The 25,150-nt window shown below is 40.1% G+C and overlaps 1 protein-coding gene across 3 annotated transcripts in view; it reads right to left on the minus strand.

Moving 5' to 3' along the window:
- The window catches only part of vps13b (vacuolar protein sorting 13 homolog B), a 508,026-nt gene extending 493,653 nt beyond the window's left edge, over positions 1-14,373 (minus strand). For 2 of the 3 annotated variants that reach the window (XM_002934409.5, XM_012965216.3), the window contains exons 1-3: positions 14,116-14,367; positions 10,020-10,202; positions 2,217-2,360 (exon numbers count right to left, since the gene is read on the minus strand). In XM_002934409.5, the coding sequence (XP_002934455.3) occupies positions 2,217-2,360; positions 10,020-10,166 (291 nt within the window). In that variant the 5' untranslated portion in view covers positions 10,167-10,202; positions 14,116-14,367. Of the gene's footprint in view, positions 1-2,216; positions 2,361-10,019; positions 10,203-14,115 lie in introns of all 3 variants that reach the window. The other variant, XM_012965217.3, reaches the window with a different exon arrangement.
- Between the last annotated feature and the right edge of the window lie 10,777 nt (positions 14,374-25,150).

Below are 25,150 nucleotides of genomic sequence, written 5' to 3' on the forward strand. Positions count from 1 at the left end.
TACTTACGTTTCAGCTAAACTGCATCTACCCTAGCAAGATGTACTCTTATGCACAGAAGTTGTGAAAATTTCACATGCAACAAACTGTGGTGGGGTGCATAGCCAATTTTGCATTCGCACACACATAATCACACAGTAATACACATCCACATTCGCATAATTCGCAATGTGCTGTGGGTAGAAAGGTTATCTGGTATGCACAAAGCATAAAAAGGTTGACGATAGCCGGATCATTTTCTTTTCTCCGTCAAAAGTAAATGACACTATCAAAAAGCACTGAATAACTAATGATTATAATAATCACTTCTTTTGAACTCTATAAATGCAGCATGTGGAAAAAGCAGTCACCCAATATATATTTAGGAGAGGCACAACTTATGTCATAGCTTGGCAAAAACAGTTTTTGGCTCCCACATATACAGGCATCAATACGGTATATTCCATTTACATTCCAGCTACTTAAAACCATAACTGGCAGCAATCCAGAGTTTGCTCTCCAGAGCTGTACACTGCACTAAGTAATTTGTCCAAATGTCAGTAAAGTCCCCTACGCAGATGTCATATGAACTCTGCACTTACTATGCTAAGAAACAAATATATGAATTAACAATAAACACAGGAAATATGTTAATTACAGAAGAAAAACCTATGTATTGCGGCGAGAGCAATATTCCTATTGAATGGCTGCCATATTATTGTCGTTTACGGTCATTTTTGGCATGGGTGTCAGACAACTCTGTTAAAGCTTCTTAAAATCAGTCTTCAAAAATATTGATATTACTATAATCTTTCTCTCACATTAAATAGGACCCTTTCCTACAAAGGAAACCCCAAGATCTTGAATAAAATGATCATCCGCTTTCATATTAATAGGAATGTATTTGTTTTCTTTGGGTAGCTATGGCAGGTCTGGTGTAGTTAGAATAATGAAAGCAATTTAATTGTCTGCTAACAGTTGTACAGGAAAATTAGAATAAATTAGCTGCACAGGAAAAATTAGATTAAATTAGGGGAAAAGAATTAGACCCTACTGCAGGGACTGCAAATATGTGGCCTTCTAGCTGTTTAGGAACTACAAGTGTTACCATAGCTTTCAGCTGCTAAAGAATGTCTTGAGTAATTTGTAATAATTATGTGTAACAATTATGGGCTACTTTGCTGTAAATGAATTCCAAGTACAAGCTACTCTCACACTTCATTTGTACCTGGTATATAAATTCTTGTATACTTCTTTCATCTGTGTTGCTTTTAACCTCTTTCCAGTTGGACTAAGAACTTAAATTACATGCTCATCACTGGGGGGGTCACTAACAAAATGACTTCTTATCTCCAAACAGATAAAATTCCAGTTTGGATACTCAAATGAGGTGTGTGGAAAGATGGCTGGCCACTGTGGATAAAATCGACCAAGCAACTGCCCATCTGACTCCATGCGTGGTCCATTTAATAATCCTTCATTTCAATTGTAGATGCTACCATTATAATTTAGGGCATTCTCTGTCTAAATGTTAATCCATGTTATGGTAAATAAAGCAAAAAAAATATATTAATACAGTTAAGGGATCCATTATCCGGAAACCCATTATCCAGAAAGTTCCAAATCTCAAGAAGACAATCTCCCATAGACTCCTTTTTTTTTTTTTTTTAATTATTTGCTTTTTCTCTGTAATAATAAAACAGTACCTTGAACCTGATCCCAACTAAGATATAATTAATCCTTGTTGGAGGCAAAACAACCCTATTGGGTTAAATTCATGTTTAAATGATTTATTAGTAGGTTTAAGGTATGGAGATCCATATTATGGAAATATCCCTTATCCAGAAAATCACAGGTCCCAAGCATTCTGGATAAAAGATCCTATTCCTTAAGTATAATAAAGGTATTTTAGTATGCTATGGATAGGCAGTACAGTATAAGGGTGTAGCCTACTGTTTGTGGATACATTGGTTGTCCTTTGCATATTTGTGTTTATACGTACAGTGGGCGTCATATTATAATTTAAGGCATTATACAATCTTACGGTGAATAACTTAGCTAATATGGCAGACTGTACATCATGTACTCTACATTCTGTTAGTTTATTCCTGGCAGAAGTTCCTTAGGGTTATCATCAGCTTAGAGAATACCTGGTGGACCAGTAGGTCTCCATAACTAAATTTGAGAGTTGAAAGTAAGCTTTCTAGGCAACAGCATCAACGAATGACACACCGCTTACCTGTGCCCCATCTTTTAGTTTCAGGATACACTCCATGGTGTTGATTGTTATCACAACAGATTCTGACCCAAGTTTTGTCCATGGTACATGAATTCTTAATTCATGTATATGCCCGCTGAGGAATGTGAATGGCAACTTCAGCTCCTGAAATAAATTCAGACTGAAATTAGTGTTTACCACACTTACTGTATGCTGGTATAAAAAAACAGTTTTCGTTTTTATAATTAGGTAGTAAAATATTGTTAATATATACATAGTAACAAAAGAAGATTCCATGTTCACTGTGGACTACAGTCTTTTCAACATAAAATATCGCAGTATAAATCTTTATCTAAAAATATCACTTCAGTATCATCTCCAAAAAAAGAGTCTGTGATTCTATGGATCTTTACTGTATATATGAAATATGTGGTGGTGACAACCAACAAATAGCCATGGGACTGACTGGATGACAACAGTAATATACAGGGAGTTTCTTGCTTTCATTTAATACTAACCACACTGAATCCAAAAGTGAGCAAAACAGTACTGGATAGGGAGTCATCTTCTGAGCAGCTACCTACTTCATTTAATTGGCTTTACAAACCCCATGAAGCACATGCGACAACTAGCTATTTTGCTTAACAGCTGCTGCCAGACCAGACCAGGTAATTTGCAAACTTGGTGGTCACAGATGCACACAGGAGTAAAACTGTAATGCATAACTGCAAAGATATATTGAGCAACTAAGGGGGAAGAGATAACTGTTGTCTGCAGACGAACACTCAATGAATGCGTCCTTAGCTAGACTATACTTTCAAATATGACGGGCCACACAGATTTAGAAGCACATTGCCTCTAAAATTACCTTTAAATATGTTTCCTATGCTCTCTGTTACTAAATACTGCCTTTTCCTTTTTCCTGTTTTAAAACACTCCATGATGAGTCCTACAAACAGGAGCCACATTCAAGTTTGATGATTAAGTGGCCGCAGAGAATCATTAAGAAACAGGTGAGGGTTTTTTTTTTAATTCCGTGCAAATAAAGATAAACACAGAGACGCCACACATCATGGAATAACTAAATATAATGAAAAATAAATAAGCACTCCTGATATCCAGATAACCTTAAATACAAATAAGCTATTTTACATTATTTCCAGCTGTTTGTCACATTTAGAACATGTTTATCCAAAGAGCAATGTCAAGGGCCAGTGGGAATGTGCCTTATCCTCCGAGCACAATATGGAGGTCATTATGTACTTTAAGTGCCCTATAAAATATATAAATAACTTCAGAGTTGTAAGATCGAGAAATCTTCCCAAAGGACAGTTCTTTTTCCCATGTAGCTCAGTATTTTAATTCACCAACAATATTCACAACACAAACTATCATTCCTGTTAGGTATTGGTGTGGTGATCTTTGTGAAACCAGTGGCTGCTCTGGTAGTTTTTTTTATATCAGAGTTGAACTAATCCTTTAATACGTATACAACAGAAATTACAGGAAAGTTAATTCTAGTAAAAGTTTGTTGTTCTTATTAATGCTCTTTTTCCTGCACATGTGTATTTAGATAGATAAGCTGAAGCTGCCATATTCACTGATGCAGCTATAGCATCTGCTACAGAAAGCAAAATAGGAAAATAATCCTTTGTTGGTAATAAAGCTGCTAATTATTTACTGTATTACCGTATCACTGGCTAAAACAGTCAGGTAGAATAATAGTGTAAAATTAAACAGGGTCTCAGAACATTTCACCCGGAATATCATAAAATACGTGGCAAGTATCAGCTCGGACCCTCACACAATTTCCACTACCTTTGTAGCAAATGATAATAAGAGCATAGTGGCTAGATTAACTTCAACAGCAACCAAATTTGCCGGCCCTTTTGAGTTGTTAATAGTGAGTAATAGTTTAGCCAAGTAATTTATTAAAACTAATGAAATAAAATAAGAATGGGCAGCACAAAAAAATGGAAATTTGTATTAAAAAGCAAAAAATTAATTATTTAGGACCAAATCAGAGTTGAATAAAGCGACTGTTTTTCTTGTTAGCCTTATGACACATGTGGAGATTGTACCCAAGCAAAATCTGGAGGAATACTGGCCTTAAAGGAACAGTAACACCAAAAAATGAAAGTGTATAAAAGTAATTACAATATAATGTACTGTTGCCCTGCATTGCTACAACTGGTGTGTTTTCCTCAGAAAGACTACTATAGTTTATATAAGTAAGCTGCTGTGTAGCCATGGGGGCAGCCATTCAAAGGAGAAAAGGCACAGGTTACTTAGCAGATAACAGATAAACCCCCATTATATGGGGTTTATCTACTAGTTATCTGCTATGTAACCTGTGCCTTTTCTCCTTTTTTCCAGCTTGAATGGCTGCCCCTGTGGCTACACAGCAGCTTATTTATATAGTAGCTTTTCTGAAGCAAAAACACCAGTTTTTTTTTTGCAGACACATAAGCAACTGCAAGATTATTATACAGGCAGATATCTGGTTGATATAGTACAGTTTACTCTAGCAACTAGGCAGTGTTTTAAATAAGTTAAATAGAAGAGAGACTGAATATAATTATACATAATCAAAAGTAACAAAAAGAATAAAATCGAAGATTTTTGGCTGCCAAGGTCAGTGACCTCTGTTTAACTGGTAAAAAGAAGCAGAAGAAGATTAATTCAAAAAGATTATGTAAAGATTACATATTAATATATATATATATATATATATATATATATATATATATATATATATATATATAGAGTGAAGCCCAACTCAAAAGTTGCTACAAACAGGACATTCTTAAGATACTAAAAGTTAATTTAAGGGTGACGTACCCCTTTAATCAAAAGTCAGTTTACCTATTGGTATGTTTCGAAATGTAAAAACATATAGTATACATGGTCTTGATTTGTCACAGAGATTCATCATTTTAAAATATGTAAGCCTTAAAAATCAACTAATTGGATATATTCCACAACAATGTTTGTTATCATGGTTCCTTTCTATAAAGTGTAAGAATTAAGTGCAGAACAGAAAGGTTTATTGATGTATGTAGTTTGGTGCAGCCTCCATGAGCAGAATCTAAGCTATGAGAATTAGAAACTCATGGAAAAAAACAATCCTGCGAGAGTCACTGTGGACTGTAAAGAAATTTGCTTTGGCTCCTATACAGCATAATCCTTATTAAAACTGTTATGTCTACTACCTTATCTGAAACATTTAAAAAGTTCAAATCTCCCCGCACCCCTCTAAAATAATACAATCTGATATTGTTCGCTGCTCCCAGTGCATTTATATCTGTATTCAAGCACTAGCATATTTCACTGGTCATTCCCTGAACAATCTGCTTACTCTCAGCAGGAGCTTGCGCTCTGTTCCAGAACCTACAAAACTATGAATTAGGGGCACCAGCATGTTACTGTCACAGTGCTGTGGCTTATGCTTCTAAACCTGCAAAGGAACAAAACAGTCACTTTTGGCTCTCTTGCAGTGCATGCCAATTTGCAGACCTATACATGTTAACAGTTACGTTGTAAAGGACTAGCTATGGCAACAATTTAAAACAGTATCTGCTAATGATGGTAGATGAGTGGAGCAGTTGAAGGGCTTAAGTACTTAGCACTTGTAGTCAAATAAAATAAGAAATTTGATGTTGAAGAAGCTTTATTTCATAAAGCTGTATTTAAACAGATATTTTGTTACTGTTTCCATTGCATGTCTATGTATTACTATGCATTTAGGGAAATGAAACTGTAGGCTCCAGAGAATGAGGGACAGGTCTGTAAACAGCAGCAGCATGCAACAAGACTCTATATAAACAAATGATTTTAACTTACAAGATAGAATCAAAAGAGAACCAGAAATTCGACTGGACAAGTCAAATGGACTATTGCCTCACAGGGGCTTGAGGAAATGCTGGACTAAGGCTGAGAGCACACAGGGTGTATAGTCTGCTTTTAAGAAGACTGGCCAAGACTGGCCAGAAAATACATGCTTTCACAGTTTTTGTTCCAATGCTGATAGCAGCAGATTTGCTTTGTACAAAATGCAGGTGTAGAGAAGCGCAACATGCGTGCCTTTAGCCTTAAACTTGTATCTCAGATAAAACAATGAAATCTATCTTATGGAAAAGAATTATATATTTACATTCTAGACATTATACACTGATCAAAGTAAACAACATTACGGCCCTTCAAACCTATACAAATAATATACCAAACAAATAAATTCTTTATTTTCTCTGTCTTTCTTTCTACCAATACTTTTTTTTTTTTTTAAGTTTAAACGTTTACATGTTAGTGCTGTTTCTTTGTTACACCTGAAACATAGAGGCTACAAAAAAACTCAATGCCACAAGTTACAGACTACAAGGATAAGGGTCAGTGATGCTGACAACCAGAGATCGAATTTTTACTATTTACTTATGTCACTATAGCTTACCGTTATATAAATATACTATGTCTATAATATATATATATATATATATATATATATATATATATATAGACTGATATAAATGCCGGTTTCTATTTAACTATGTGTTGCTGTGCAATGGTGTCACCTTAAAAATTTGGCCAATTTATACAATACTGCTAGGCATCTAGGCATGTATACCAGGTCAGGTGTTAGTATAAATGTCCACCATTACTGAGCACATGATGCACCAGCAGATAAGCAAGTAAAGAGGAATTTCAGTACCCAAACCTCCCCGGAAAAAACAATGGATTAAGCTCATCAATGAAGCCTTACCCTCCATTAAATTGACATACCTTGCCAGAGGATGCCCAGCAAAGTTCGATAAAATATGGCAACCATGGCTGGACGAGGAAGGGGACCCCCTGCCTAGAACAGTAGACACGTCGGACCCACCATACTGAGCCCCCATGTCTCATTAATCCCAATGCGAGCAAATATGTAAACTCCTTACTAACTTCTCTTCCCCTCTCTTTTCTTCCTTTTCTTTTTCCCCCTCTTGTTATGCTTGTTTTGCTTGTTTGGAAAAATGAAAATAAAAGCATTTAAAAAAAAAAGAGGAGTTTCAGTTGTTGCCCCAAGGGAACAGAACAATGCATGTCTATGGTCACTAGTATGCAGGTTGTTTGGTTAGATTTCATGCAGAACCAGCCAGTGTATGGTCCCCCTTTAGTATAAATAAATAAAATGTCTGACTGGTCACTCTGGGGAACTGCACTGGTAGCTCAAAGATAACCTGATTAAAGGAACAGTAACACTAAAAAATAAAAATGTTTTAAAATAATTAAAATATAATGTACTGTTGCCCTGCACTGGTAAAAGTTGTGTGTTTGCTTCAGAAAGACTACTGTAGTTAATAGAAATAGCTGTTGTGTACCATGGGGGCAGCCATTTAAATTGAAAAAAGGAGAAAAGGCACAGGTTACATAAGAAGATAACAGATAACTGTGTAGAATACAATGGGAATCTGCTACTTATCTGTTATCTACTTAGTAACCTGTGCCTTTTCTCCTTTTTTCAATTTAAATGGCTGCCCCCATGGCTACACAACAGGGTATTTATATAAACTGTAGTAGTGTTTATGAAGCAAACACACAACTTTTACCAGTGCAGGGCAATAGTACATAGTATATTAATTATTTTTATACACTTTAATTTTTTGGTGTTACTGTTCCTTTAACATATATGTACTTTGCACTAAAATATTAACCCATTTACCTGCAAAAAAACCAAGAAAACACATGGAAACTTATATTAAAGGATTCAGTATACTTAAAGTGGACCTGTCACCCAGACATAAAAAGCTGTATAATAAAAGTCCTTTTCAAATTAAACATGAAACCCAAAATAATGTTTTTATTACCACATCCATGCCCATTATAAAAGCATTTTAATATCCCAGCTGTCAATCATATAATGCCTGCCCCACCTCTATGCCTTAGGCATAGAGGTGGGGCAGACAGTTACTTTCACTTTCAATTCAGAACTTCTTAGATGTTGCTGCACCCTTAACATTCCCCCTCCCTCCTAACCATGTAATTATGTAACCAGTGCATAGGCATGAGCATCAGGTCCCCCCATACTGGCAAGATATTGGCAGGATGCAATGCCTGCTTTGATAACAGTGTCCACAAAATGGCCCCTGCCTGCTTGCTGCAATTGTGAATTCCAAGGCTGAAGAAAATAAGATTCAAATAATTTATATAGTGTAATTAAAGTTTATTTTGCTTGCCAAACACAATAGAAAACAATTTGAAATTATTTCTTAAGGTGACAGGTCCGCTTTAACATATCTTTTATATTTTTGAACTAGATATTAGTGAGCTAGTGAAATTGTAAGAAAAATTGTTTTATTCAAAGCATTTTATTATTATTATTATTATTATTATTATTATTATTATTATTATTATTAACATTTATTTATAAAGCGCCAACATATTCGGCAGCACTGTACAATAAGTGGGTTTCATACATTGGACATACAGAGTAACATATAAAGCAATCAATAACCGATACAAGTAGTGAAGAGGGCCCTGCCCAAAAGAGCTTACAATTTTATTCATCTTCCCTATTTATTTTTAATACAGCATTACCCTCTTAACTTTCCCTTTTTTATTATTGTTTCTTGACTTGAGGGTTATTAAAAATAATAATTAGCTTCTAAGCCCTACATACTAATAAAATAAAAAACACATTTGATTTATTCTGAAAAAATTCAAAACCCAATAGAAGCCCCTCAAACTTAAATACAATAGAAAAGTACAATTCACGGTGAAAAAAGTTCAATTAAGTTACATTATTAACATTATGGGTGAAAACTTAACAATGTGCAAAATTGTTTCAGTGAAACAGATAACACTATGGTTTTATAATGAGAGATATAAGATGAGATGTTGTTCTGTATTGCTGTACAACAAGAGTGTATACACAGAACATATAGCTTTATTTACAAAGCAACCAATAACCGATACAACAGGTAAAGAGCTTACAATATATAGAGGTTTTCCTCAGTAAATCAAAAACCAAACAGCCCACAACAAATATATAGAGAATAATGTACCCCTTATTGTTAAAGGTAAGGATAATAGAAATAACCTCAGCAGGATCAAAGTCAGAGTGCTTTTATACAGGTCATGGTGACTTACATTCTCTAGCAAAATTTGAGGATATTGGAAGTTATATTTTTATAATACACAATATTCAGTGAGCCATGTAACACAAATTAACACATAACTAAAACCTAATAATAACTGATGACATCACTAAGCAACATTCAAAAACCTATATTTTACAGGAAGTTCATGTGTTCATCAGATATTATTATTTTTATTATTCATATAGTGCCATCAATTTACGCAGCGCTTTACAGAATAGAGGGGTACAAAAGACAGAACAGTTAACATGTACATATAAACAATTCACAAAAATGGTCTGCAGTTGCATTGGATGAGCATCAGAGACACTAGGGGGAGGGCCCTGCTCGCAAGAGCTTACATTCTAAAAGGGAGGGCTGAGACATAAGGTTAGGGTAACTAGCATACATATAATACCTAATTATTCAAACATATATAATGTGTGTGGCAAGCCTACTAAAATAAATGCTTTGAATAACTTTAGTAGGCTGGCCAGTCAAGTTTATAAGTCTAAATAAAATGGTGTTATTGCTGTATTTGATGTGGGACATGAGTTAACACAGTTACTATTCCACTTATTTAGAAGTAATTTATTGCTGCTGAAGTCCCAGTGGTATTAAACCACAAATCAGATTTCCCTGTAAAGTTTTTACATTTTCCATGTATTTGAAATCAGTCCACAAATTAATAGAAGGAATAAAAGTACCTTACCTGCTCAAGAACATCTAGTTTCAATTCAAGTTTGCTAAGGACCACATCTCCACCCCAGAGAGATAGCTGCAGATCTGAAGGCTTCAAATTCTTTATGTAGCGGTTCACATAGCTCATTAAAATAGGAGTCACATAAGACTCCAGCATTTTTGGAAGATTCCAGTGTCCAATTTGTTATGAATCCTGTATATAAAAGAATTAGAGAGACAGGAAGTTAACATATGTGATAATAATAAGAACTACCAATGATACTCTAATTTGCTACAAAACATCTGCATACCAATGTAATCAATTTATTATCACCCCATTGTTTAAACTGCCTTTAACAACACAACCAGTATTTACTCTTGTGAATAACACTGGACCACACAGTAACAAGGACTGCGTTTTTTATGAAAGCCTTTTAAAGATTATGTTGGTAACGTAAAATATACCAGTACCTACACTACATGTAGATACCTAAGGTAGTAGCACTTGGTAGTAAATTTAATTTTAATTTTTAAAAGAGTGGGTATCTGCAGAGGGCACTAAATAATAAATACATATCTTACAACTGGCACACATACAGTAGATTTAAATAAATATAATTATGTTAAATCTCCAAACAATTTCCTACCAAATGTTGATTAGTTTAGAACATGCAAAATATGTTTTCTGAAAGTTATGCAGCATTTGGAATGTGGCATTTTAATGAATAGGAGGGACCTAAATATAAACTAGAAACAAAACCTGGAAGGTGAGGAGCCACAGGTATCTAATGGGTCTTGTTCAGTAAGAATATAACACCTGAGTAAAATGACAGCTCTGTTCTGGAACTGGATCAAACATTGCACTTATTATGGGGGTTCCCTAGAAACAATATGCAGCGGTGGTGCTGAAGTTGAGGGGTTCCCTAGAAACAATATGCAGTGGTGGTGCTGAAGTTGAGGGGTTCCCTAGAAACAATATGCAGTGGTGGTGCTGAAGTTGAGGGGGTTCCCTAGAAACAATATGCAGCGGTGGTGCTGAAGTTGAGGGGTTCCCTAGAAACAATATGCAGTGGTGGTGCTGAAGTTGAGGGGGTCCATAGAAACAATATGCAGTGGTGGTGCTGAAGTTGAGGGGTCCCTAGAAACAATATGCAGTGGTGGTGCTGAAGTTAAGGGGTCCCTAGAAACAATATGCAGTGGTGGTGCTGAAGTTGAGGGGGTCCCTAGAAACAATATGCAGTGGTGGTGCTGAAGTTGAGGGGGTCCCTAGAAACAATATGCAGCGGTGGTGCTGAAGTTGAGGGGGTCCCTAGAAACAATATGCAGTGGTGGTGCTGAAGTTGAGGGGGTCCCTAGAAACAATATGCAGTGGTGGTGCTGAAGTTGAGGGGGTCCCTAGAAACAATATGCAGCGGTGGTGCTGAAGTTGAGGGGGTCCCTAGAAACAATATGCAGTGGTGGTGCTGAAGTTAAGGGGTCCCTAGAAACAATATGCAGTGGTGGTGCTGAAGTTGAGGGGGTCCCTAGAAACAATATGCAGCGGTGGTGCTGAAGTTGAGGGGGTCCCTAGAAACAATATGCAGTGGTGGTGCTGAAGTTAAGGGGTCCCTAGAAACAATATGCAGTGGTGGTGCTGAAGTTGAGGGGGTCCCTAGAAACAATATGCAGTGGTGGTGCTGAAGTTAAGGGGTCCCTAGAAACAATATGCAGTGGTGGTGCTGAAGTTGAGGGGGTCCCTAGAAACAATATGCAGTGGCGGTGCTGAAGTTAAGGGGTCCCTAGAAACAATATGCAGTGGCGGTGCTGAAGTTGAGGGGTCCCTAGAAACAATATGCAGTGGCGGTGCTGAAGTTGAGGGGTTCCCTAGAAACAATATGCAGTGGCGGTGCTGAAGTTGAGGGGTCCCTAGAAACAATATGCAGTGGCGGTGCTGAAGTTGAGGGGTTCCCTAGAAACAATATGCAGTGGTGGTGCTGAAGTTGAGGGGGTCCCTAGAAACAATATGCAGCGGTGGTGCTGAAGTTGAGGGGGTCCCTAGAAACAATATGCAGTGGTGGTGCTGAAGTTGAGGGGTCCCTAGAAACAATATGCAGTGGTGGTGCTGAAGTTGAGGGGGTCCCTAGAAACAATATGCAGTGGTGGTGCTGAAGTTGAGGGGGTCCCTAGAAACAATATGCAGTGGTGGTGCTGAAGTTAAGGGGTCCCTAGAAACAATATGCAGTGGTGGTGCTGAATTTGAGGGGGTCCCTAGAAACAATATGCAGTGGTGGTGCTGAAGTTGAGGGGGTCCCTAGAAACAATATGCAGCGGTGGTGCTGAAGTTGAGGGGGTCCCTAGAAACAATATGCAGTGGTGGTGCTGAAGTTAAGGGGTCCCTAGAAACAATATGCAGTGGCGGTGCTGAAGTTAAGGGGGTCCCTAGAAACAATATGCAGTGGTGGTGCTGAAGTTGAGGGGTTCCCTAGAAACAATATGCAGTGGTGGTGCTGAAGTTGAGGGGGTCCCTAGAAACAATATGCAGTGGCGGTGCTGAAGTTGAGGGGTCCCTAGAAACAATATGCAGTGGCGGTGCTGAAGTTGAGGGGGTCCCTAGAAACAATATGCAGTGGTGGTGCTGAAGTTGAGGGGGTCCCTAGAAACAATATGCAGTGGTGGTGCTGAAGTTGAGGGGTTCCCTAGAAACAATATGCAGTGGCGGTGCTGAAGTTGAGGGGTCCCTAGAAACAATATGCAGTGGCGGTGCTGAAGTTGAGGGGGTCCCTAGAAACAATATGCAGTGGTGGTGCTGAAGTTGAGGGGTCCCTAGAAACAATATGCAGTGGCGGTGCTGAAGTTGAGGGGGTCCCTAGAAACAATATGCAGTGGTGGTGCTGAAGTTGAGGGGTCCCTAGAAACAATATGCAGTGGTGGTGCTGAAGTTGAGGGGGTCCCTAGAAACAATATGCAGTGGTGGTGCTGAAGTTGAGGGGTCCCTAATGCAGTGGTGGTGCTGAAGTTGAGGGGGTCCCTAGAAACAATATGCAGTGGTGGTGCTGAAGTTGAGGGGTTCCCTAGAAACAATATGCAGTGGCGGTGCTGAAGTTGAGGGGGTTCCCTAGAAACAATATGCAGTGGTGGTGCTGAAGTTGAGGGGGTCCCTAGAAACAATATGCAGTGGCGGTGCTGAAGTTGAGGGGGTCCCTAGAAACAATATGCAGTGGTGGTGCTGAAGTTGAGGGGTTCCCTAGAAACAATATGCAGTGGCGGTGCTGAAGTTGAGGGGTTCCCTAGAAACAATATGCAGTGGTGGTGCTGAAGTTGAGGGGTTCCCTAGAAACAATATGCAGTGGCGGTGCTGAAGTTGAGGGGGTTCCCTAGAAACAATATGCAGTGGTGGTGCTGAAGTTGAGGGGTTCCCTAGAAACAATATGCAGTGGCGGTGCTGAAGTTGAGGGGTTCCCTAGAAACAATATGCAGTGGCGGTGCTGAAGTTGAGGGGTTCCCTAGAAACAATATGCAGTGGCGGTGCTGAAGTTGAGGGGTTCCCTAGAAACAATATGCAGTGGCGGTGCTGAAGTTGAGGGGTTCCCTAGAAACAATATGCAGTGGTGGTGCTGAAGTTGAGGGGTTCCCTAGAAACAATATGCAGTGGCGGTGCTGAAGTTGAGGGGTTCCCTAGAAACAATATGCAGTGGTGGTGCTGAAGTTGAGGGGTTCCCTAGAAACAATATGCAGTGGTGGTGCTGAAGTTGAGGGGTTCCCTAGAAACAATATGCAGTGGCGGTGCTGAAGTTGAGGGGTCCCTAGAAACCCAGGATGTTTGCAGCTGTAAGAATATCCCCAACAGCCCCCCACACAATATAACATTATATAAACTCCCATGGAACCCTAAACAAAAGTACTTTCTGCTCCACCCTATAACCGGCTGGCCCTACGTAGAGAGAGCATATTACAACAAGTGCATTTTAACATTTGCTCCCTGCACCTCTCCCATAGCAAAGCCTCCTTACTCCTACGCCTGCAACTTTACATTTAGATGAATGGGAAACAGACTGGCATATTAATGACACAATTTGCCATGCACACAAGCCCGCAGCTATTTAGGTGCCCGCTAGGTTGGTGCTCACTGAAGTATTAGCGGAACTTACATAAGGGTATAAAATCAACAGCCAGCCGACGTATCTACAGCCAGTCAGTCAGCACCAGCGTGAAGTACAGCAGCCACTTCCGCATGTGCTAGGCTGGCCGGATGTGGCGTCACGTAAACAAGCGCACACTAGCGGAACTCCGGAATCCGCCTTGTGTCACGTCAGTTCACTGCGCGTTCAGCGTTCTTTAACAGAGGTTTCAGGGCTGAGCCGCGGAAAGTTGTGTAGCCACTGTATGTCAGCGAGGCCGCTGTATGTCAGCGAGACCGCTGTATGTCAGTGAGACCGCTGTATGTCAGTGAGACTACTGCGTAGGAATGTTGCTCTGTCCCTTCCGCTTCTTCCTGCAGTTCGGGGGTAGGGACAGGATAGGCCGTTCAAGCGAGAGGATATTGCTGGAGATCTCAGTGATGAAAGTGCTGAGTCATGCTAGGCACGGAGAAGGAGCGTGTGAATAAGGGCTTTAGGGGCAGGGTACCTCATGAATAAGGGCTTTAGGGCCAGGGTACCTCATGAATAAGGGCTTTAGGGCCAGGGTACCTCACGAATAAGGGCTTTAGGGGCAGGGTACCTTATGAATAAGGGCTTTAGGGGCAGGGTACCTCATGAATAAGGGCTGTAGGGGCAGGGTACCTCATGAATAAGGGCTTTAGGGCCAGGGTACCTCACGAATAAGGGCTTTAGGGGCAGGGTACCTCATGAATAAGGGCTTTAGGGGCAGGGTACCTCATGAATAAGGGCTTTAGGGCCAGGGTACCTCATGAATAAGGGCTTTAGGGGCAGGGTACCTCATGAATAAGGGCTGTAGGGGCAGGGTACCTCACGAATAAGGGCTTTAGGGCAGGGTACCTCATGAATAAGGGCTTTAGGGCCAGGGTACCTCACGAATAAGGGCTTTAGGGGCAGGGTACCTCATGAATAAGGGCTTTAGGGGCAGGGTACCTCATGAATAAGGGCTGTAGGGGCAGGGTACCTCACGAATAAGGGCTTTAGGGCAGGGTACCTCATGAATAAGGGCTTTAGGGCCAGGGTACCTCACGAATAAGGGCTTTAGGGGCAGGGTACCTTATGAATAAGGGCTTTAGGGGCAGGGTACCTCACGAATAAGGGCTTTAGGGCCAGGGTACCTCACGAATAAGGGCTTTAGGGGCAGGGTACCTCATGAATAAGGGCTTTAGGGGCAGGGTACCTCATGAATAAGGGCTGTAGGGGCAGGGTACCTCATGAATAAGGGCTTTAGGGCCAGGGTACCTCACGAATAAGGGCTTTAGGGGCAGGGTACCTCATGAATAAGGGCTTTAGGGGCAGGGTACCTCATGAATAAGGGCTGTAGGGGCAGGGTACCTCACGAATAAGGGCTTTAGGGCAGGGTACCTCATGAATAAGGGCTTTAGGGCCAGGGTACCTCACGAATAAGGGCTTTAGGGGCAGGGTACCTTATGAATAAGGGCTTTAGGGGCAGGGTACCTCATGAATAAGGGCTGTAGGGGCAGGGTACCTCATGAATAAGGGCTTTAGGGCCAGGGTACCTCACGAATAAGGGCTTTAGGGGCAGGGTACCTCATGAATAAGGGCTTTAGGGCCAGGGTACCTCACGAATAAGGGCTTTAGGGGCAGGGTACCTTATGAATAAGGGCTTTAGGGGCAGGGTACCTCATGAATAAGGGCTGTAGGGGCAGGGTACCTCATGAATAAGGGCTTTAGGGCCAGGGTACCTCACGAATAAGGGCTTTAGGGGCAGGGTACCTCATGAATAAGGGCTTTAGGGGCAGGGTACCTCATCAATAAGGGCTTTAGGGGCAGGGTACCTCACGAATAAGGGCTTTAGGGGCAGGGTACCTCACGAATAAGGGCTTTAGGGGCAGGGTACCTCATGAATAAGGGCTTTAGGGGCAGGGTACCTCATGAATAAGGGCTGTAGGGGCAGGGTACCTCACGAATAAGGGCTTTAGGGCAGGGTACCTCATGAATAAGGGCTTTAGGGCAGGGTACCTCATGAATAAGGGCTTTAGGGGCAGGGTGCCTCATGAATAAGGGCTTTAGGGGCAGGGTACCTCATGAATTAGGGCTTTAGGGGCAGGGTACCTCATGAATAAGGGCTTTAGGGGCAGGGTACCTCATGAATAAGGGCTTTAGGGGCAGGGTGCCTCATGAATAAGGGCTTTAGGGGCAGGGTACCTCATGAATAAGGGCTTTAGGGGCAGGGTACCTCATGAATAAGGGATTTAGGGGCAGGGTACCTCATGAATTAGGGCTTTAGGGGCCAGGGTACCTCATGAATAAGGGCTTTAGGGGCAGGGTATCTCATGTGATAGCATGCACTGGGGGTGCGAGCTGAGCCGGACAGCTGGTTAGAGGCGAGTTTGTAGGGACTCCTGTGAAAATGACCTGTGGCAGTCTGGGAGCAACCTAAGAGAATTTTGTATGCTGGGGGCTTCTCCAATGAACTGTAAGTTATATCCCGTGTCAGACTGGCTCACCGGGATACTAGGAACGCTCACCGGGATACTAGGAACACTCCCGGTCCCTCAGTGGACCCTGCTGGTCCTGAGCATTTGGCCTGCTTCATGGTCATTGCCTATTTCTGAATGGGAACAAAGAGGAGAAATAGATGGAAGAGTAGATGCTAGCATGTAAATAAAAGAGACTAGGAGAATGAAGCGGTTGGGTTTGGAAAGGAGGAAAAATAGTTTTGATAGTGGGCCTATGGGCTAAGGTTTTCTGGTGGGCCCCTGGGGTCCCAATCCGACTCTGATTATACCCAAGTGAAATTATTACAATGTGGGAAGCCTGTGATCTGTTATAAATATCCAGTGCACAAAGTACAATTGATTTCATTTGTAAGAGTGTGTGGGAGTTTTAGTTTATTGAAGAAACCAATTATCTCCATTATTCTTGCGAGATGCCAGCGTTAGTTGCATGTAGCAGTGCAACACTTAGGGGCACATTTACTAATCCACGAATCCGAATCACGAATGGGAAAAAATCGTATTGGAAACTAAAAATTCGTAAGATCGCAAACATCACGAAAATGCTTACGAAAAAATCGTATTAGTCACGATAATATCGTATTGGCCATCCGAAAGTCACAAAATTTTCGTACCGAACAATTGTAAACAGCGGTAAAACCTTTCCGATTTTTTCGTGCAAACGTCCGAAAAAGTCGTGCACCGTACGAAAAAGTCGCGCGGACGCCCGAAAAAATCGGCGAAAATACGCTCGGAGCGTTCATGCTTTTGTAAATGTGCCCCTTAGAGAGCAGCAGAAGTTACAACACCTCTCTTGCATACTGCTACTAAAAAAAAAAACTTTTTTTATTATCTATTAGATCTGTTCTAGTAAGGGCTCTGGCACACGGGGAGATTAGTCGCCCGCGACAAAACTCCCTGTTCGCGGGCGACTAATCTCCCTGAGTTGCCATCACCTGCCATCCCACCGGCGACAATGTAAGTCGCCGGTGGGATGGCACATGCGGCGGCGTGATTTCGGGAAATCGCCGAAGTTGCCTCATGAGGCTTTTTCGGCGATTTCCCGAAATCGCGCCGCCGCGTGTGCCAAAAAATGTTTAAAGCAGCTTTCAACCCTGCTGCACAGTATTTGAAGGATCATCCCTTAGCCCAAACTGATACCTACAAGGAGCTTGACAGCCTGAATGATCGGAACAGCAGGGGGTGAAAGCTGTACCTGGTGGATGTGGTGCATGGACAGATTAGATTTTCTAACGTTGTTAGTTCACACTGGCCGATATCCATGTATGTGCATATCTGTTGGGATCCTACACCCGCCATTTACAAATAAAAAATTGTGTGCCGCCTTTACCACTTTTTTTAATGCAATGCCAGTTTATTCTTCCCATCTGTGCACAAAATGTTTTCAAGGTCATTATCAGATCTTTGCACTGTAAATTTGTAAAATTAATATTTGAAACTAAAATTACAGGAATATTAGATTGCATTCTCTTATCCTCCTGCAACCGACCCACAGGGTTTCTTGATTCCTGTTGTTGAAATGCCTTCTGGAAAGACCCATACTGGATGGTGCTGTAATTTTTCGCAGGTGGGCGTCATGGTGCATAAGGAAAAGAATCACAGCCTAAGAGGCAATAGCAGGGAACCATTTTTGGTTCTCCATACATAGGTTTAGAATCCCATCACATATAAATATGTCCCTACCCTTGCAGGAATTGGTCTATGTTGTAGATTGTAAGCTCTTTTGGGCAGGGCTCTTTTTACCTCTTGTATCTGTTATTGATTGCTTTATTTTTCTCTGTATGTCCAATGTATGAAACCCACTTATTGTACAGCACTGCGGGATATGTTGGCGCTTTATAAATAAATGTTAATAATAATAATATGTGGAAAGCACCAAAAGACTTTTGACAGCAAGCACAGCCATGAACAGAAACATATCTTTGTGCTACAAAAAAGTGAGAAGCTAGCCCAAAGCCAGGAGAAAGACGGCAACAACATTGGAACATTTCTCTACTACCATGGAGTGTTTTATAGCTACAGTATGGGTCAGGCAGGACACAGGGAAAGCCACACTTTTTATGGGGAAACACTAAGCACTGTTTGTTCATTGGCAGCTGGTGCCACACATACAATTAGATAAACAATGAGAGCACCACGTCAGCAACATCAGCATTAACATTGCAGGGGCTCAACTGTTACGCTCTTCCAAACACCTGAAGCCAGTGATAAAACTAACTCCCACCTGACAGATCCATGTAAATTGGTAGCCTAATTCAGAAGCAAGTGCCAGTCCATACGTGAAAGGATATTTAATTTTTTTAATGGTTAGAATTTACGCTCCATTAGGAGGGCCATTCCAACTGTTTGGGGATCTCTGATAGAAGGTTTAGCCAAAAACTTTTGTTCTTAAGCCAAAATGAAACTGTGTTCTCTGGGGCCTACAAACTGTACTTCGCATGAACAGATTTTTGGTTTATGTAACCCCTTTCCAGCAGTGCTCTCAAAGCGTTTGATTGGCAGGGAAGTTTGTTTAAACCTTTTCAGCACCATAGGTCACCCTGCCTTTAGTGTGAGCTTTTCGTATTAGCAGTTTATTTGTCCTCATATTAACCTTGTAGGCACCAGAGAGCTCTTAATGGCCTAACAAGATGCATGATCACGACCGACTAATGCTTCAGAGCAGCATCGCAATTTGTAGAGTATTGAAAGAAAAGGCTGCTGTTTCCATGTCTCACTGATTTATTTGTGATCATTAAATTTACTTGCCCATTTTAGGCTCTCTGCTCTTTGGAAGATGCCCGCTCCTTAGCCTGGGTGTACTGCAGAATGTCTACTGTGGCATTTACGGACCCCCTGAGTTATGTCTTTATGCAGTTACCTTGGTGGCCAGTTTCGTTTGTTTTGCATTAGTTGACTAATACTCTTGTGTGGGCCTTTATTAGAGTAATTGTTTGCTGATCATCGCACATATAGATTTAAAGTTCAGGGTGCAAAGCGGAGCTAAAAAAATGTGGATTCAAGGTGAATTATTTCTTTGGTTGACCTTTGCTCCTCCCTCCCTTGGCTACCCACATCTGGGAGGAAATCCAGCCATATGTTTTCAGTTTATCCCAATAAATCTTTGTGCAGTAATACATCCACCATGCCTCAGGACATATCAAACTGGTGCTTCACACAGTAGTCAGGGTCCACGCTCTGCATAATGCGCTACATTATTCTGTGACCAGAACAGCATTCCAAAACCCCAAATTTTACATTTTCTGATTTAGCAACCTAATTACCTTTAAAAAGTAGATTACATTACTTTCACCTCAGGTGCTAAGTTCATTTTTAAACATCACATGTTTTAAAGAGATGGTTCACCTTTTAATTAATTTATTACGTAACAGAATTTCCTATTCTTAGCCTTTCAGAGTTATTTGCCTTTTTCTGTCTTTTTCCAGCTTTCAGATGGTTGGAATTGGCAACAGCAGGTAAAAGGCAAGTTCTATGTTAACCTACAATTTAATTTATTTTCATTACATAGCGCCAACGTATTCTGCAGTGCTTTTCAGTCATTTTTCATCATTCCTATTTGTACCTGCCCAAATGGAGCTTACATTCTACAGTTATCATTCACACACCAGTACATGAACAATAACTTAGGAAACATCTTTGAATGGTCCATTGAGAACCCTTATTCCTTATGATGCAATGTATCCCCATTTACCAAGGAACTAAATGAAATAAAATGAAAAATGGTAAAATGTTACTATGTCTACAAAATTGTTAGACACATAAACAGCCCATAGCTGTAATTGCAGCTAATAGTTCTTCTACCAGCTGTTTGTGGGAGAACACTAATATTTCTGTTCAAATCTGACCATATCACTTCACTTAACTACCGCAAAAATATCCTCTAATTGTCTTTGATACTTTCATAAACGGGAATGAAGAATTTATTTAAATGCATAAAAACAAGTTACATCAACACAACAAATCAGAATAAAAGTTAAAGGCCATATAGAGTTTTCCTAGGTTCTGTAAAAAAAAAAATCATGTTCAGAATTAGTCTTTTAGTTTTTACCATAAAGTGACTTGTTGACCCCAAAAACCTACGACAAAGTTTTCCTTTCAAAAATACATGTACTTATGTGTTTCATATTTATTTTTCCGTTACGGTAAAATTTCTAGTCACAACTGTAACTATTTTTCCTATGAGCAAACTTATTTTTCCTTGTTTTCACAGACAAGCCTGGTCTGACTCTCATGTCATTGCTTGTCTGGGTCATTCATTAAACTGTAAAAATAAGTTCTTTACAAAAATCCACTTAGATATGCAATCAAAGGTCAAGCAACTCTCTTATTTTTTTAGCAATCAATTAGAGTGCCTAATTTAATTATGCAAAGATTTGTCAAGCTCTTTATCTGAAGTGCAGATCCCCAGGGGAAAAAAGAGAAAACTGCAGGAATGGCATATGATGTACTTCATTTGCGTTTGGCACTTCTCTTTGAAAAACAAACTACAGGGTAGAACATCACACTGTTTACAGTTGTGGCACCTAGGGCAGTTTCAGATGGTTTAAACTCTGTGTTTTTTAAGTAGCCCAAGCACATAGCACCAAACTCCCCAAACTAGCCCATTGACTTCAGTGGGTATTGCCTGCAAGCAATTATTACCTGAAAATCTGGACTTGGGGCTTGGGCTTCACAAAGATGTCTGTCTGGAGAGGGACAGTTTGGGGTTCTTTGGCGCAAAGTGGTTGAACTACTATAAATTGCCCTACGTGTCTGCCTTTATGCTACGTAACATTCATCATTGCTACAATATGTCAGTTTAAAAAGTACTCTCTTCAAAAATATTTCTTTAAAAAAATTTTTTTCTAGCTTTAAGCAATATAAGGACTGGGATGTGGGTTAATAAATTTTTATCTAAGGATTGTAGGGTATATCTTCTACTAGAAGTTTTAGAAATTCTTTCTAAGCTACTGCTTTGAATAATCCACTCCCAGTCCTTTGACCTGTTAAGGTGTTGTCATAGGGTTGTTTAATATGGGGTGACTTTATATCACTAAATATTAATGTTAAAGGTGAAGGAAAGTCAGCTATCGCTGGGTGGTGCCAAAATGTAGGTACCCCCCAGTGACTATTCACTTACCTGATATTCCAGGCCAGTACTCCTATCAACAGTAAATTGCACTTTCCCGGGGTTCTTCCAGCGGAGCGATCCTCATCCTCCTTCTTTCTTTGTGTGAGTGCAAATGTGCAGTAGGGTGAAAAAGCCAAAATTTAACAATAAGGCCAGATTTTTCACTTTACTGCTCTTGTGTTGACCCGGAGACTCTGAAGTAGGTAGATGCAGAAGAACAAGGTGACTTAGTGATGCTACCCGGGACCAGGGCACTTTTCTGCTCACAGGAGCACTGTTCTGGGGTGTCAAGTAAGTGCATACAATCACTTAACTCTTTTACTGCCAACGACGTATGGCATACGTCGTGGCAGTAAAAGGGCTTAAATGCCAACGACGTGTCCCATACGGCATGTGCCGCCGCTGCAGAGAGCTTCTATCCATGACAGCCCCCCTGGGCAACGTGCCAGGGGGGCTGTCATGAGGGTCCTGCGAGACGATCGCTCGCAGGACCCTCCAGGAAGCAGCAGACACGATCGCATCGCGTCTGCTGCTTCCTACTTCCCCCTGGCCCACTGAAGAGGAGGTGATCGGTTCTTCAGGACAGGTAAGGACTTTTTTTTTTATGCATTTACACACTTACACACACACACTTACATACATTTATACATACTTACATACATTTACACACACTTACAGCACACATTTTAGCATTTTTCTTCATTTTTCACACTTTTATACACTTATTTACACTCATATACACACTTACACACTATAACACAACTTTTACACATGTATACACAAACACTTTGGGGTTTTTTTTGTTTTTTTCATTTTGCCACTTTGTTTTTAGTTTCTTTTACCTAAAAACTGTTTATTTTGACAGCGTGACTATTGGATCAGATATTCTGACCACTAATTACACTGTCATGTGACTTATTTTGTTGTTTCACTGATTTGCACGATTTTTATGGTTTTATCGCATTTTATCCCTGTATAAGTGTTCCTAATCTGTTTTTAGCGTAGCTTTGCCAGGTGTAACTTTGGTGTACAAAAATAACTTTGCCTATTTTGAATTCATCAGAATGTGTACTTTCCAAAAATATATGGTATCCTGGGGGTCTCTGTATAGTTAGGGGGGGGTTACTGCACATAATACACTGTCAGGGGGCTCTGTGTGCAAAAGCTGAGTTGGCAGGCGAGAAATCCTTATGCGCTATTTTCATTTTGGGTTCAGTACATACCGCAGACTTTGGTATATCTATGCATATTGGGCATCAAACTGTTCAGTAGACCTCTGGTGTTCCTATTTGGGGTGACTTGCCTTTGTACGCAAGAAATTGTGTGAGATAAATGCGGCAAATTGCAACATTTTTAGGCGATTTTCTGAAATGTCATAAAAACCAATAACTTTAGGAAAGCTTTACAGCTTGGTACTTTGGAGCAAAAAGAAATGTTTACCCATTATAGATTCGGGGGGATGTGTACTTTCCAAAAATATATGGCTTTCTGGGGTGAGTGTACTTTTTTGTAGCATTATCCCACATAAAGGATGTAAATGTGTTGATTTTGCAGGAGCTGAAATGATACATCATATGGGGGTATGTTCCCATTGGGGCCCCTACATGCCACATACTTAGGTAAACCTATACATATTGGGCATCAAACTGTTCAGTGGACCCCTGGCGTTCAAATTTAGGGTGTTTTATCTTGGTACCTAACACTATGTGGGAGATAAGATGCTGCGAAGTGGAAGCTTTGAGGGGATTTTTGGAAATGTCATCAAAATTGCTAACTTTAGAAAAGCTGTGCAGCTTGGTACTTTGGAGTAGAAAGACATGGGTACCCATTTTAGATTCGGGGGAATGTGTACTTTCCAAAAATATATGACTTTCTGGGGTGAGTGTACTTTTTACTAGTTTTATCCCACATATAATGATGTAAATGTGTTGATTTTGCAGGAGCTGAAATGATAGAAATGATAGATCATATGGGGGTATGTTCACATTGGGGCCCCTACATGCCACATACTTAGCAAAACCTATACATATTGGGCATCAAACTGTTCAGTGGACCCCTGGTGTTCATATTTAGGGTGTTTTATTTGTTTACTTTATGACCTGTAGGAGATAAGATATTATAGACTGGAAGCTTTGAAGCAATTTTTAAAAAAAATCACAAATTTTGATAAAAACCAATAACTTTAGGAAAGCATTGCGACTTGATAGTTTGGAGTAGACAGACAGTTGTGCGAATCTGTATTCCCCAGAATCTGTTCTTTCCAAAAATGTACAATTTTCTGGGATAAACCTTCTGTTAGTGGAAATTTTGTCCTTGAAATCTAAAGTATGCAGCTTTCTGGAGCAGTGCTTTGGAAATTTGGTAATGTACTGCTGGGAGTTTTTGACCTATACAAGTGACAAATCTCCATAAAACTATATATATTTGGTATTGGCACGTTCAGGAGACATGGGACTTTCCAAATCAGTTGTATATTCGTGCATAAAATAATTTTTGTTTCTAGTATGTGTGTTTATATTATGGAAAATTATTTTTTTCATTTTTAGACATTTAGAAGCCTATATCTTGTTACAGAATTGGAATTACACAAAAATTCTACCATATTTTGAAAGCTTAGGTTGTTCTGAAAAAAACGATACATTGTTTTCCTGGGTAAACTAAAAGTCCCCCCAAGGAAAGGCCCCTAAAGTGAAACAGTGCAAAATGTTCAAAAACTGTCTGGCAATACAAGTTCCGCTTTGACCAAAACAGCTGGCAGTAAAAGGGTTAAAGTTGCCTAACTTTTGGCACCCCAGGTGATTGTGAATTTTCTTCTTTAAATGGAATTACTGCTATGAGTGTGAGTCTTTTACTTTTTGATGTTATGTTAGATAAACCATATCTGATCTTTGTATAAAGTCTTGAACTGCCTACATAACATAGTCATGTTATTTCAATCGTTTCTTCTTTTGAATATCCTACCATGGACAGTGTTTTTTTTATTTACTGAATATGTGTGCCCTTAAAATCATTAAACAAGAGTTTTACACTCTTTTTTTACACTCTTTGTTTATTCTTAGAACCTACAGAATAGCAAAACTGAACTTCATCAGTATATTGATACCTAAATATATAACCACAAGCCAAAAACACAATGTTTTCACACTCCAATGCCTTTCTTAAACATCACAATGGATGTAAATGTTTATCATTTACTCTAGTATCCATCAATAATTTAGTTTGATCATTCCTAGAACCTACAATGTAACTAGGCACTTGTAGTGTCCGAAATTCTTTTGAACTGACATACCACACCAGCCTGTTTGAAAGCTGACACCCAGGCTGTTAGTTGGAAAAGTTCACGCAGACCGAAGCTTGAGAATTCCAGTCCACACATTCTTCTTTGGAGGCTAAGCAGGCTGTGTCTTTTCCAGAAGGCAAATTGCTTCTGTTGGAT

This window comes from Xenopus tropicalis, chromosome 6, assembly GCF_000004195.4.
Source record: "Xenopus tropicalis strain Nigerian chromosome 6, UCB_Xtro_10.0, whole genome shotgun sequence".
Lineage (NCBI taxonomy): Eukaryota > Metazoa > Chordata > Amphibia > Anura > Pipidae > Xenopus > Xenopus tropicalis.